The 15717-nt window shown below is 33.4% G+C and overlaps 1 protein-coding gene across 4 annotated transcripts in view; it reads left to right on the top strand.

Annotated features, from left to right (window-relative positions):
* The window catches only part of PPM1B (protein phosphatase, Mg2+/Mn2+ dependent 1B), a 91362-nt gene that overhangs the window by 70014 nt on the left and 5631 nt on the right, over nt 1-15717 (top strand). For 2 of the 4 annotated variants that reach the window (XM_033838633.2, XM_033838630.2), the window contains exon 6: nt 6796-7848. The exons of 1 other annotated variant lie outside the window; for it this stretch is intronic. In XM_033838633.2, coding sequence (XP_033694524.1) covers nt 6796-7101 — 306 coding nt within the window. In that variant the 3' untranslated portion in view covers nt 7102-7848. Of the gene's footprint in view, nt 1-6795; nt 7849-8694; nt 10450-15717 lie in introns of those variants that run through there. One more of the 4 variants, XM_033838632.2, reaches the window with a different exon arrangement.

Here is a 15717-nt window from a genome sequence, read left to right as displayed (position 1 = left end):
GAGAAACTTCCTTGTTTACTGTAAAAACTCACTTTTGCAGCCCAGAATCCTATTTTGGGAAACATTACTTTACCCTTTCAGAATAATCACAACCTTAGAAAAATGTTGAACCATAATCACAAGTAGAAGAAATGTACTAAAAAGTACAAAAGAAACAGAAAACTGAAGAACTTATAGAGGTTTGATTAAATTCTTAGCTCTTAACTTTACCTACGATAGCAGTGAGTTAGACACAGAAGTGCTCCATAAATGCTTCTCAGCTTGGTTAGATCCGTGCCATGCGGAAGATGCTGCCAGGAAGTACACAGTGGCAGGGGCTGATGTAGTTAACTTGCAGAATGGGAAAGACAGAGGTATGGTAGAAATACAGAGGAGGAGAGAGTTGGGAGGTGTTTTTTTTTAAATAACAAATAATTTTTTATTCAGATATTTTTAAAAAAATGAATGCTCATCAGAGTAAATCAGAGATTATTTAGATTCCTAAAATGTCTACTTTATGTCCAAGATAGAATTGTTCTGCTGTGAATGCCTATAAGTAGTACCATTAGAAATAGGGATTTATTCATTTTTCTTATATTAAAAAAACTTTTGATTAATAAAAGTATTTTTAAAAGCTCAGTTGGATATAAGTCAACGTAAATCATTTAAAATATATTCAGAAAGTTCATTATTTAGGGGACTCTTCTTAAGTTGCTTTACTAAATTTTTGTATTTTAGTTCAACTTTCTGGAATATGTTCAGTCTTCTTAATATAAGCAATACTGATATTTTCCCAGCTTTAAAATCAAAATCTGTAGAAAAGAGTTAAGCATGAATTCTTAATAAAGGGGTTCGTGAATCCCCCAAAAGTTTTTGCAAATGTATTTATGTGTGTGCATACACATTATTTAATGATTTAGAGTAAGTCTGTGGTTTTCATTAGTTCCTCAGAGGAGTCTGTGACTCCCAAAAGAATAATCACCCAGAGGATCAGAAAAAGTAAAACTGCATTTTGCTTTAAGTTGTTATATAAGGTAGGGCTCTGGAATCCCCCCCCCCCCCGACTGCCCTTCTTTTAAAATGCTAGTTAGCTTGTTTTTAATTGAAGAATAGTTGATTTACAGTGTTGGGTTAGTTTTAGGTGTACAGCAAAGTGATACACAGTTTTCTGTTTTGTTTATGTATTTACATATATATATTCTTTTTCAGATTCTTTTCCGTTATAGGGTATTATAAGATATTGAATATAGTTCCCTATGCTATACAGTAAGTCCTTGTTTATCTAAAAAAATGCTAGTCTGGTTTTATTACTAGAATTTAAATTCCTTGGGATCTGGGACTTCATCTGATTTGTTTATGGCTATATCACAGCACCTACAGCAGTGCTGAGCTCTCTCACCTGACATACACTGAGAGCTCAATAAATACTAGTTAAGTTAGAAATATTTCTGTTTCTTTCTTTCTAGTAGTTTGCAAGACTATCTTTTTTTTTTTTTTACATTTTTATTGGAATGTAATTGCTTTACAGTATTGTGGTAGCTTCTTCTGTATAACAAAGTGAATCACCTGTATGTACCCATATATCCCTATATCCCCTCCTTCTTGAGCCTCCCTCCCACTCTCCCTATTCCACCCCTCTAGGTGGTCACAAAGCACCTAGGTGATGTCCCTGTGCTATGCAGCTGCTTCCCACTAGCTATCTATTTTACATTTGGTAGTGTATATATGGCTAAGACTATCTTTAAGTCATGTATTTTAAAAAATAATATGAGGTTACTAATTAGAAGGAAAGTTTATTTTTTGAGCTTTATATTTTCCATGCCAAAAGGTTCACTTCTTCCCTCAATGGAGACTTAAGATGCTTTTGAATCAGTATACCACTGATCAGGTAGCTATGTAAGTTGATGATTTTCCAATGATAAAGGGGGAACTTGTATTTACCCAACTCCTACTTGTGCTAAGTCATATCTATATATCTATATCTAAATATTAGTTATAGGTAATCTCCTCAACACCCTTCTCTTACAGAGAAGACTAAGAATTGGTGCAGAGTAGCTTGCCCAGGTTGCAAAGCTAGATAAATCGAGTAGCCAGAATTTGAATCTAACTCAGAATGACTCCAAAAACTATTCCCTTTACACCTTTCCATGCAGCCTTTCTAAGATATTTAGAGATTACATATGTGTCTGTACCCCCACCTCTGTCTGTTGTGCAAGAAAAATCATTTCCCGTTCTTTAGTGAATCTCATGTTTAATAGTCTTAAAATACTCTGTTTTTTGATGAGGAATATTTTATAAACTTGTTGAGACTAAGTAGTGAAGCCCAGTGTCTTATTAGTTAATTTTCATTTAAATACTCATTTTTATTCTAACTAAAAAAACATTTTAAGGCATTTGGATTTTGAGAAGGGGAGGGAAGACAGGACAAAAGCCCCCCAAAATCTCCCTGTTCTGTTTTCACATTATTAAGTTTTATATACAGTCTTCTTTTTAATTTTATTTCAAATAGATCAATTATATTTTTATATCACAGTTTTAGGATTTTGTGAATACTAGGTTTTTTGTAAATTGTTTCTTGTTTACTTTTTCACTTGTCAAAGCATTTTTATGGAGAAGACCTACCTACACTGTTTGAAAATGCACTAATTTTAGTCACTATTTTTTTTTTATTCTTTTTTTTTTTTTTTTTTTTTTTTTGTGGTACGCGGGCCTCTCACTGTTGTGGCCTCTCCCGTTGCGGAGCACAGGCTCCCGAGGCGCAGGCTCAGCAGCCATGGCTCACGGGCCCAGCCGCTCCGTGGCATGTGGGATCTTCCCGGACTGGGGCACGAACCTGTGTCCCCTGCATCGGCAGGCGGACTCTCAACCACTGCGCCACCAGGGAAGCCCTAGTCACTATTTTTTAAGGTGTCATTTGACATACCACTTCTTGAAGCTATGTGGTCTTGACCATTTAAGTGACTTTTTAAAATTATTTCAGATTGATTGAAGTTTACATGATCCTTGAAGATAACATAATTTATTAGATTCTTTATTAGTCACTGTTAATTGTATCTCATGAAGTCATATTTGAGAATCTTCTAAAAATTATTTTTAACCTGATAAGCAGGGCATGGGACTCCAAAAAACATAGTAAATATACTAGCATTCTTCACTTTCTCTCCACTGTTTTAGCTAATCATTTGAAGAATTTCACTAATGACAACTATTTTTTAAAAATTGCTGCAAATAAATATTAGCTAGTTAAATTCCATTTAAAAAAATTTTTCCCCCCTTCTCTTTGCCCTCTGCTTGATGTATCCATATTCCTGTGTCTTATTTGGTGTAAGGCAGTGTTTTCATAATGAGAAATTTGATTCTCAAGCTGTGTAAGTCTAGATGACAGTAAAACCTTAAAAACAAAATCTGAGGGAAAAGTCCTAAATTCCCATTTCTGTAATTGCCTTAAATTTATTTTGCAGAGTAATTTAAACCATCCCATCTAATATGATTTTTTTGTCCTATAATTTTATTAATTTTTCTGTGACAAGGAAATGCATTATAGACTTCAATATGAAATAATTTGTGGTCCAGTTCTACAATAATTTTAACCAATATTTATTTAGTAAGTGTCTATTTATATGAGGCACTTAGTATGCAAAAACTGTTACCATAGTGTATTCAAAAGAACATTCAGAGGGACATTGATGTTAATTACACCTGTACAGAAATCTGAGTTCTGTCACTTACTAGCATTGTTACCCTGACAAATAACTTAAATCTTTCTGAGCCTTAGTTTCTTCACTTATAAAAACTAGAGTTGCAGTATCTATTACGTAGGGTACCTGTAAGGATTAAATGAGATTATGTATATAAAGTTCTTAGCCACAGGCATTAATTTTCCTTCTCTAGGTGGTAGGGAGGATACAGAAAGGAATCGAAATTATCTTTATCTCAGAGATTTTACAGAGATTTGGAGAGACTTGTGAACAGTTGCAAGGTGGAATTAATTGCTGTGGTAAATCTATAAACGTGATGTGCTTTGTGTGTGAATTCAGGTAAAGAAGGTGCAGCTAAACAATAGATTCCTTTTCTGATATTAATGAGAATCCATGAGAGAGTTGTATAACATTATTTTGAGGAATCAAATGAAATGGCTGGGGAAGAGGTTTCACCCATCCATTGTCTATCTAGCACAGAAAGAAACTGTAATTTGCTATAATATAAAATGACTTAAATGTGGTCATTAACTCAAATTCTTTTCAATTGGCCATTGTAAATCCATCCCTACTTAATTTACAGTTTGGGTTTTAATGTGTTTTTTATAAAGCAACTACTTTTCTCTCCCCAACTACCACTATTACAGCAATTCACAGAAACAGATGATTACTGTAATAATAAATGTGTCAGATGGAGAGTGACATACATCCAAATACAACAACCTTTGATCCAACCGTATCAATAAGCTCAAAGAAGTAAGACAGTTTATCAGTGGTTCTCAACCTTTGCCGTGTATCAGAATCACCTATCAGGCTTTAAGAAAATCACCCCAACCCACTGAATATGAATATCATGGGATGGAGCTTTGGCATCTGTATAATTTTGAAAATTCTACAGGTGATTCTGATGTAAAACCAAGGTTGAGCTCTCTATGTGTAACTGTCCACTTGAAGCAGATTTTGTTTGTGTCCTAGGGAGTTGTCAAAGGGAGTTGTTGGTTTGAGGGGTTTTTATTTGGAGGGCAGAGAGGAGTCTTATGCCCTTCATTAAAAGTTCTTTGTGATATACTCTCAAATAGAAAATTTCCTTTTGGTAGACCTGATTAAAGACTGATAAGGTTTACGACTAGCAAGCATTTATCTCATTGTTCCATCTTAACCTTTCCTGAGTAGATTCAAATGAGAAACTTTATTTAGGGAAATAACATTTATTTAGTGCAGAAGGAAAGGTAAGGGGGGAAGAAAGAGAAAAATCTTAACAGAGAGCACACTTTATTATGTTCTCTCCACACAATAAATTTTGCAAATTAAAAAAAGTTAGTTTGATAGTTAATATGCTTGATGTAGAAAATTGGAGAATTCAAAGAAAAATAAAGCTTCTGAAACTTCACTACCCATTATTATCATTTTTATATTGCTGTATTTCCTTTCTTCCCAGACATTTTACATAATAATATCCTAAAAAATATGGACAGAACACACATATACCTACACATAAAACATATGTTATACACAGTATCACCTCTTGCTTTTTGCCACAGGGGCGATTTAAAAGAAAAATTCCAGTGCTCTGATTTTTCTAATAAACATTGCCATTTATTATGTGGTTATAGTAGTATTATCTTTGTTGTAGAATTATAGAGTAACAGCCTCCAAAGATGGTTAAGAGTTTGTAACAGATCATCTATATCAGTAAACTTTTTGTATTTTATTTTCCCAACACTTTATGATGAAAACTTCCAAATATATAGAAAAATTGAAATAATAAAGTGAACACCTGTACACCTTCTACCTAGACTCATGTTTTAACATTTTACCGTATTTGCTTTCTCTCTCTCTATGTATACGTAGATGACTTTTTTTTTTGGACTGAACCTTTGACAGCAAATTGCAGATATAATATTTTAGCTGTAAATATTTTGGCATGCAGCTCTTGAGAATGAGGACATTTTTCTGTATACATAACCATAACATTATTATTATACCTAAGAAAATTGATAATAAGTTTAATATTATCTAATATTGAGTCCAAATTTTCCCAGTTGCCCATAGAATGACTGTTATAATTGTTACATGGTCTAGTCCAGTTGTTACCAATCAAGCACATTAAGCAAGCCTTTAATGAAGCTCCCAATTTTTTTTCCCATTAACACTGAACATGAAGAGTCTAAGCCAGCTTTTTATAGGATGTCCTACATTCTGGATCATATGATTGTTTCCTTGTGGTGCCCTTTCACGTGATTCCCTGTTTTCCTGTAAATTGGGACTTAGCTTTATTAGAGTCATATTAAACATTTTCGGCAAGAACACAGGACATAACTTTGTACTCCCTAACGCATCACATCAGGAGTCACATATTACAAGGTTGACTTGCTTTTAGTCTGTCAGCATATCAGTATGATCAGCTTGGATATTAGAGCTTGTTCTGTAAACAAGATTAAGTAGCTACTATTGTAGAAACCTGTAGGTTTTACAAAATTCAATAAAATATAAAAGAATTGAGTAGTTTACTATTCATATCTTATTATAATGATTAAAATGACTATTTTAATCTAGAGATGTTTTTAGTAAAATATTTAAAGACAAAAAGTAAATAGAAATTTTATCCACAGAAGCTTTACAATTCCCGCAAAATCTAGTTTAAATTTATATAATTTTACATTTTGTATCTCCTCTCCTTCCTGTCATTTAGCAGAAATGAAGAATCTAATGGCTTGCTTTTCTGTCCTTTCCTATTGCTTTAAACACTAATTTCCTTTTGTACTAAATAATTATATCCAATTATTGTTTTTTTAATTAAGTAAGTCAGTTTTAGGAGATGCTTGTGTTGGTGTTGAATTTTAATAGCCAAGTAAATTTCAGATTAAGCTTCAAATATCGATGTGAAATAAAACATAAACTAGTTCATGATCATTTGCTAAAAATTACTTGAGATATTTCAATTGGAAATTTTGTTAATTGACACAAGTAACACTTGATACTTATTTAACGAAATGTTCTCGTTCTTAGACTATATTACTCATGGTAGAGAAATGAGTGTTTTGCTGTGATATGTTATGAAATACATGTGATATCCTAGTTTGTCTACTGACACTGGGGTCTTGAATCTTAAAAAAAGGCCTCCGATGAAGCAGAGGAAAGTGGATCACAGGGGAAATTGGTGGAAGCTCTCAGGCAAATGAGAATTAATCATAGGGGAAACTACCGACAACTTCTGGAGGAGATGCTGACTAGTTACAGGCTAGCTAAAGTAGAGGGAGAAGAAAACCCTGCTGAACAAGCTGCTACAGCTACTTCTTCGAACAGTGATGCTGGAAACCCAGTGACAATGCAGGAAAGCCATACCGAATCAAAAAGTGATCTTGCTGAATTAGACAGCTGTACTGAAGATGCAGGGACAAAGATGAGTGGTGAAAAACTATGACTTTACTTTGTGGTAATATTTTTGTGATCTTTGATTTGATGGTTTTTACTTAGGAAGTATAATGTATGCATTTATATAACCGTTTTGTTATTTGAATCTTGGTAAACTAGTTTTATTATAGTCATATAGCCTTGTTTTTTAAGAAGGCGTTTGCATACATCTTTATCAGATAGTTTAAAATTGGCTATTTAGAGTACTTTGAATTTAATAAAATTATATGTCATTTCATATTGTATGCCAGAAATGAGGCTACCAGTTATTAAAGTCAGTAGTTAAATTCATACTCGATAGGATTAGAGATTACCAATTAGCAAGATTACTTTACGTTGTGGAAGAACTTGTTAATGTAGAATTATACTGCTTCACGTATTAGTACACTCATAGTTAGCTTTGTAATAAATTTATGTTTTCTTTAGTAATTTTAGTTCTTCAAAGAATGGCAGATGCTGGCCTGTAATTTCTTTTTTCAAGGATGATAATTTGTGTGTTCTTTGACTTGTTTATATTTTACATCTCTGTAGTTTTATTTTTTAGTAGTTCTGAGGTACTGGATGTGTGGTTATTTTTCCTTTCTCTGTATTCTTTATGAGACATAATTTTTGAAAAACCTATGTATTATTCATACAGCTTTGGTTTGTATATTCTGTATAGCCTAACTACATACATCAAAATGTATGTCAACCAAGTGTTTAGAATGAAATTATAAGTGTTTAAGTCCAAATAAAGCATGTGATGTGGAATAACCTATGCATGTTGTACTTATTTTTAAATTAATTTTTTGAAAACAACCAGGTTTGGTATATTGGAAAAATACTCATTCGAATTTCATTTGTATGTATATAAAATTTAGAAAACTTTGGCTAGGTGCGGTTTTCATTAATTAAAAGGAAAAAATTTTTGAGAAGTCTTGCTTACTCAAAGTAAATCTATTCTGTTTTTTATCCCCTTTTTGTGATACAAAATATTAATCTTTGGACAGTATGGACACATGTAGACATGTCAGAAAATTGCCGTGATGAGCTTTTTAAAGATTGTAAGACTGTGAGTTTTGCTATAAGTATTCATCAGATATAAATGCAAGAATTATAAGATATTTTAAATAGTGGCACATATGAGTTTCACTTTTGCTAAAATGAATTTTTAAAATACAGATGACTCAGTCACATGGGAAAGTATTTTTAAAAACAATTATTTTGTGTATGTAGAACATTTTAACTTATCTTTTTCATGTTTTATATTTATCATATGTCTAAAGTTGCTTAAGGTACAGTTGAAACTTTGGAATCTTCGGATGTAGCTGTTGTTTTTTTGATCTATTTTTCCAATGCCAGAATATTTTTAAGTGGTTTGAGAAAGAGGAAGGCATTTGGTGGAAAGGGGAGAAAAAACCCAACCAGTTATCTATCTGTTAGGTAGATCCATGTGTGTATACACACAATAAACAGTACACACACCTCTATGTAAAAATTACCTTTTCAAACAAAGAAAGGAAGGTAACTTGTTCATCTAATTTTGTTTTCTTTTGAAGTTCAATCCAACCTGGAAGTGGTGTAGGTAAATAATAATAATATTCTTCCTTTTCTCTTCCTGTAGGGTGCTGGAGATCTAGAAGACCCATGGTAGCCTTATAAGCCTTCTAAAATGCTTTTGATTCTGAAAATTGGGGGAAAAAAACTTTTAATCACAATTTTCTTCAGTACAAGGGAAAAAATATTCTTGTGGATTCCCAGCGTTTTGTGATATGAGCAGAAAATCATTAGCATTTCCCATCATTTGTTCATATTTGTGTTTTCTGGTAATTGCCACTTGTAGCATTGCCTGTACTACAGTATTTTTTGCCAACCTCAGGCATACTGGTTACATCTATATTGAACTTTTGACCCTAGAAACCAATGGAGTTATTTCACCACAAATAACGAATATGCCTGAGGTGCATGGGAATATAGTTAGCTGTACTCTGAAGATACATTATGTGTTTTTTTTTTTTTTAAACGAGACACACAACATATAAGCATGTAAGAGTAAAGAATTGTATGAGATGTTCCTTTTTTCAGTTCACCAAGTTGGAAGCCTTTTGCAGCTCTGTGACTTAAAATTTCATTTGAGCAATTTACTGTAGGATTTATATTTATTATTAATTGTTATTTAATTTTTTTCCAATTTTACCTGTATTACCAAACTGGGTTCTCCAATAATGTCCAAATTGTAATGTTGCCTGCTTCAAGATAAAGTGTATTTGGCAATAATATTATAAACCTTTACAAATTTTATGCATGTACCTACCACATCCTTCAACTCTCACTAGAAAAACCTCTTGAAACCAAATGGATTAATTTATGGCTATTTATAATTTGCTTTGACATCTCACTGCTGCAAATTTTTTTAAATGAGATTTGCCTTTATAATGTAAATTGTGATTTTTGTTTTACATGTGGGTTTCTATAGTTTTAATTTTTCAGCTTTTAAGATACAACAAGTTTTGTGTAATTTGGTATAATTTTTAATTGTTTACGTTATTTTAAAAGCTCAGAATATCACTGAAATGACTATAAATACATTTAAAATTATCTATTTTAGATCTAAGGAAATATTACAGAGATATTTTCATGGGTTCAGTAACCTTTCATTTTATAACATTGGGCACGGTACGGAGTGGCTGTCACATAAGGTACTTGAAGATTATTAGTTTAATTCTATTTTTACAATAACCTTGAATCCTTGAATTCTTTTGAGTTTTGCATGTAGCCAGTTAATGCTGAACATGAAGAGTGAAATATTTATCTAAAAGAAGCTATTGGGGTAGGAGAAGCAATGAATGTATCCATTTGTACATGGTTTACATGTTGTGGATGCTTTGTAAACATTTTCTATCTGTTTAAATTGTGTTTCAGCAGGATGTAATTGCCCTTGTGTGTAGTTAAAATGAGTCATCATCTGGTCCTGTGTGAAATGGAATTCATGGTATTTTCTGTAACATTTTCCTGAAGCTGTTTCTGGAGAGCCACACATTTGAATACAGCTTTCTTGATCATTTGATTTATTGTGCACCTGATTTTTGGTCTAAAAAGGAATTATTGCCACAACATATTTTATTTATTCTTTAGATTTTAGCCTTGTAAGTTGAAGTGCTTTACATGATAATGTTAAAAGCTGTTTGTCCCTTGACTGGGTTTGGGGGGTTGTTAAAAGCTAGGGAATGAAGAATGCAAAATGGTTTGTTGTTCAAACTGTCCACTCTGATCCAACCCTGTACTGATAGTACCTTTCCAGTATGATATTGTGATGTTTCATACAATGCAGTGAACATAACCAACTTGTTACCTAAATAAAGAATTGATAAAAACAGTGTGACATATTACTATTTCATATGATATTTAAAAATAAAAGTCCAGTTTTGAATGTTATTTTAAACATTTTATATAGTTAGAATATTTATTGTGAAAAATTTCATACAAAACCATGTAGGTGAATTATAATTCTAAGTAAGAATTAACCAAACTCTAAAGGACAATACTAAGTAACCCCTTATCCACTCCAAAAACATTTTTTATACTACTTTAAAAAATCTTTCTTAGGGGGTTTGGTGGCCCTGGAAATATAAATAATGTGTGAGTTAGCAAAAGAAAAGCCCATATTCAATACTTATTAATCTGAATTCCCTAGTCTAGCTGTTCTCAACCATTTTGGTATCAGGACCCATTTATATTTCTAAAAATTCAAGATCCCAAAGAACTTTTGCTTTTGTGGGTTATATCTGTTGATATTTATCGTATTAGAAATTAAAACCAAGAAATTTTACATTACGTGTTAACATAAATAGCATTGTTTTATGAAAATAATTATTTTGTAAACAGTGTGAAAAGTAGCACTGGTTTTCATTTTTGTAAATCCTTTAATGTTGTACTGGATTCTCCTATCTGCTTCTGCATTCAATTTGTTGCAGTGTGGCACTGTGTTCGAAGTATATGAAGAAATCTGGCCTCACACAAATATGTATTGAAAGAGAGTATTTTAATAGCTTCAGATAATTGTGGATATTCCTCTTTGATACATTATCAAAACTTCGGAATGGGTAGTTTCTTGAAGGTTAGTTGCAGTGTGAAATCTGAAACTTTATCAATCAGTTTTGTTCTCTGTTACATTAAAATCCATTTGATCTGTCTTGCAGTGTGAATAGTAGATCTTTGACTTTTGCGTGATTTTATAATATCATGCATTGGTCATTTGGAAAATACTGGTTCATTGAATTATGCAGTTCTTTAGAACATTGACATCTTATTATGCTGTGTTTATAATGTTAATATAACTGATCTCATCAGAAAAATCTTTTAAGTATTAGAAAGCTGTCAAGCTCACAGTGATGGATACAGATTTTTCAAAATTCTAACTTTCATTTGAAAGGGGAAATTTTATCATTGGCAACAAATATTGTCAGTTGTTTTCCTTAAGTGACAGGGCTTTCTTCATTCATTTCAGAGAAAATGTCTGCTGAACAACCATAGTCTGTGAGTCATTCTTTTAAGTAAAAACAGTTTTCATGAAAAGTGGCTACTCGTTCAGCACACATCTCAAATAATCACATAAGAGACAGCCATCACACTTCAGCATGCTATATAGCCAGTACTTCTCATTTCATCATATAGGATATTAAAAAGATGTGTACTCAAGGGTAGAGGTGTAATGAAATTTTTACTGCTAAAGAACATTGTTAACTGAAATTGACTAGTTTGATGCTACTTTTTTGGTTCATGCTGGGGTGCCTATAGTTTTGCCCACCATTTCTTTTGCACAGTCAGTGCAAATGTCAGTACTTTGAAAAAGAATAAGTATTAGTATTATTAAAATAGTTTTGATTTCCTGGACCTCCTTGAAAGGTTCTCTGGGACCCCCAGACCTTCAGAGTTGCTGCCTCATCCTTTTGGACAACTTGACAATGTCATTTATTCCAAATATTAGTGTCATAGTAAGTGAATCTTAAGACATACAGATCTGACATAAAATTTACTTGGGGGAGAGAGGTGGTGTTTATATGTTTACTGTTACACTGATACTTAGCAAGATAAACAAGGTGGAGGCTTTAATATTATGTTGTTTTTTTTTCTCCCAGAAAATTCCTATGATGGGTTTCAACTTGGAAAATTTATGACTTAAGATTGTTTAACAGTAGAGTTTGGTTTTTGTATGGCTTATATTTAAATTATTTAAATCTTTTAAGAGGTCTTCAATTATTGTAGATTTATGTTATTTCTTTGAGAAGGTCTCACTTCAATATTGAATTTTTAAATTCATATTTTAAATAAAATCATTTCACCATGACTGAGATGTCATTTCAGGTGGGCCAGATAAAGACAGGACTTTTCTTTTTTAATGGTGATTAAGTGGGTCAGGGTTTTATGCTGAATTTTTTTTGTTGTTAGATTTAAAAATTTTCTGAACATTCAACAAGGTTGGGGAAAGTTAACCATGGAAGTGTTTTTTTTAAAAGCACTCTTGGGAATTTCCTGGGGGTCCAGTGGTTAAGACTCTGCACTTACACTTCAGGGGGCATGGGTTTGATCCCTGGTTAGGGCGGACAAAAAAGAAAAAGCACTCAATTTCTGTTACACATTTCTTGCCCAGTTATGAGGCATGGTAATTATAATATTTACTTAAGATACTTATTACTTGACTTTTTGGTTTTAAGTGTGTTTGGATAGCGAAGAATGACTGCAACTCTCTTTTCTCCCTAAGCCAGGTTTATTCTCAGATGTGTAGGATTCAGTCGGGTCTTGTCTTTTCATGATCTGTCAAGCAATTTATGTTGCTTGAGTTAAACTGAGTTTTTATTCAACTTCAGTCATTGAAGTTAACCTGAAGATGTCCACTGTATTTCTTTTGCTAGCCAAATCTTATCCTTCTCCAGAATTTAGATTGCATTTTTAAATGACATCTCGTATTTATATTTCTTCTTCCAAATTGCCTTTATTTGTATTTTGAAATTAGTCTGGTTTGATAAGGGAAAGCATTTGATAAAGATTTTAGGACACATTCTGTTTTGGGTAGCTAAATAGTATTATTGAAAAAATACCATGTGATTTTCACATATTAAAACAATGCACAGGGCTTCCCTGGTAGCGCAGTGGTTGAGAGTCCGCCTGCCGATGCAGGGGACACGGGTTCGTGCCCTGGTCCGGGAGGGTCCCATATGTGGGCCCGTGAGCCATGGCCGCTGAGACTGGGCATCGGAGGCTGTGCTCTGCAACGGGAGAGGCCACAGCAGTGAGAGGCCCGCGTACCGCAAAAGAAAACAAACAAAAAAACAATGCACAATGTGCGTAAAATCTGTAAGATAGTCAAAAGCTAGTATAATCATTAAGACTAGAATTTAAGTTATTTCAAAGCAATCCTGAGAGTTACTTGCTTTTGCAAATAAATTATTAGGTTCACATTATAACAATTTGCATTGTCTTTTTGTTTTTGTTTTTTATGGCCACACCATGTGGTTTACAAGATCTCAGTTCCCTTACCAGGGATTGAACCTGGGCCCACAGCAGTGAAAGCACCAAGTCCTAACCACTGGACTGCCAGGGAATTCCTATGCATTGTCATTTTTTTATGCTCAATTGCTGTGTAAGATTTTTTTTTTTCTATTCAACTTTGGGGATTATTCTGTAAACCTTAATGAAAATGATAAGCGTTTATTTTTGCCCATTGTTCTGGTGACTTATGGATGTTACATTGTAATTGGAAGTAAAACAGTGTAGCTACTAATACAGAGTAAGTTGCTTTTCAGGCCGCATCACTACTGATTCTCGCTTCTTGCTGGCTTTCCTGGCAATGGTATCTTCTCTCCCTTATTTTCTTTTTTAAAATTAATTAATTAATTATTGGCTGTGTCGGGTCTTCGTTGCTACGCACGGGCTTTCTCTAGTTGCAGCAAGCGGGAGCTACTCTTCGTTGTGGTGCGCAGGCTTCTCATTGCAGTGGCTTCTCTTGTTGTGGAGCACGGGCTCTAGGCACGCAGGCTCAGTAGTTGTGGCTTGTAGGCTCTAGAGCGCAGGCTCAGTAGTTGTGGCACACGGGCTTAGTTGCTCCACGGCATGCGGGATCTTCCCAGACCATGGATCGAACCCATGTCCCCTGCATTGGCAGGTGGATTCTTAACCACTGCACCACCAGGGAAGTCCCGCATATTTACATTTTAAACTGTAGACTGGTATCACATGCATCACTCTGACCTCCTTCCTTCGTCCAATAAGGTTGGACCAGTAAAAGTGCCCTGGCATGCTCTGTTGGAGCTTAAGGCAAAAGGAAAATTAAGTAATAATTGTCACTTTAAATTTTTTGATATTTCGTGTGTCATGGTTTTTGCATTCATTTTGATTCTTGTAACTGTTGGCATTAAAATATTTATCTTGATTACCGAATTTAGGCACCTCTTATATTTTGTCTTCAAGGCAAGTGCCTCACTTGTATCACCTTAGCCCCAACTGATAAACATGTTAATTCTTGGGCCTTTGAAGTGACTGTCTCTAGACAGTTTTCCTGTTTAAAGGCAGACATTACCACAGAGGAATGACTCTCCCTACTAGTCCTCTTTAGCATAGATCAATTTTTTTTTTTTTGCGGCACTTAGAGAAATGAGGGAAAGGCTGGTATAAGAATAGAATCCTGTGCTCTAGAAGTGGCTAGTTGCTACTGACTTTGCTTCCTTAGGCGGTGAGCCATCTTCTTATAGTTTGAAAACATAATGCTGAGGGAAATAGCAAGTTCCAAAAGGATGTCATTTATGGAAAAGCTTAAATCTCCAAAATATATTTCTAAGTGAACTTTTTTTTTTAATATTTTAGTATCTTTGAAATTGAGAAGTGTCTTAAGTCAATGGCATCTTACAATTGCCATTGGCTAGGGAGCTCTCATGGCATAGTTGCACCAACTTGTCATAACTTCATATTTTAATTTCATAATTAGGTTTTGTCAAAGTCTAAGTCTTAAAAACCTCTGTTAAAATAAGTATAAAATAATCCTAAGTGTTATTAAAGCATTGTTTCATGGTTTAATTGGCAACATTTTTTCTTAGTTTTACATAAAGGAATGGTGTGTAAAATAATGAAATCATAAAGTTGATGAAGTATGGTACATAATTTATAGACACATAATATGTATAAAACATGCATGGGAAAAATACACATTAATTTAGGACAGTAGTTACTTCAGAAGCATTGGGAAGTGTGAGAGTTTTATTTTCTCCTCCCTCAAAAATAAAGTTATAAAAATGTTAACATCTGTTAAATCTGAGTAGTAAGTAAGGGTGTCTTACATTCTTTTATGTAATTTTCTGTATGTTTGAATTTTTAATAAAATTTTGAATTAAAAAGTAAAATACAGAAACTAAATGAATTCAGTTGTTCTGGGTTGCCTTCCAGGAAGCAGGCACCAATTTATAATCCCAACAGTATACAACAATGATGCTCATGTTTTATGCTTTCTTGCCAGTATTGCACATTGCCAATCTTGTGGGTAAAATATTGCTATTTGTGATTTTCTTGATTTAATTCTCAATTATTTGATTACTAGTGAGATTGAATTTTTTTCTCATTTTTTTGGTAATTGTATGTCTTTTATCAAAGCTTGTTC

The sequence above is a fragment of the Tursiops truncatus genome, chromosome 14 (genome assembly GCF_011762595.2).
Source record: "Tursiops truncatus isolate mTurTru1 chromosome 14, mTurTru1.mat.Y, whole genome shotgun sequence".
In the NCBI taxonomy this organism is placed as follows: Eukaryota; Metazoa; Chordata; class Mammalia; order Artiodactyla; family Delphinidae; genus Tursiops; species Tursiops truncatus.
Note: the sequence above shows the minus strand (reverse complement) of the source record. Positions and strands in the feature narration are given on the sequence as shown.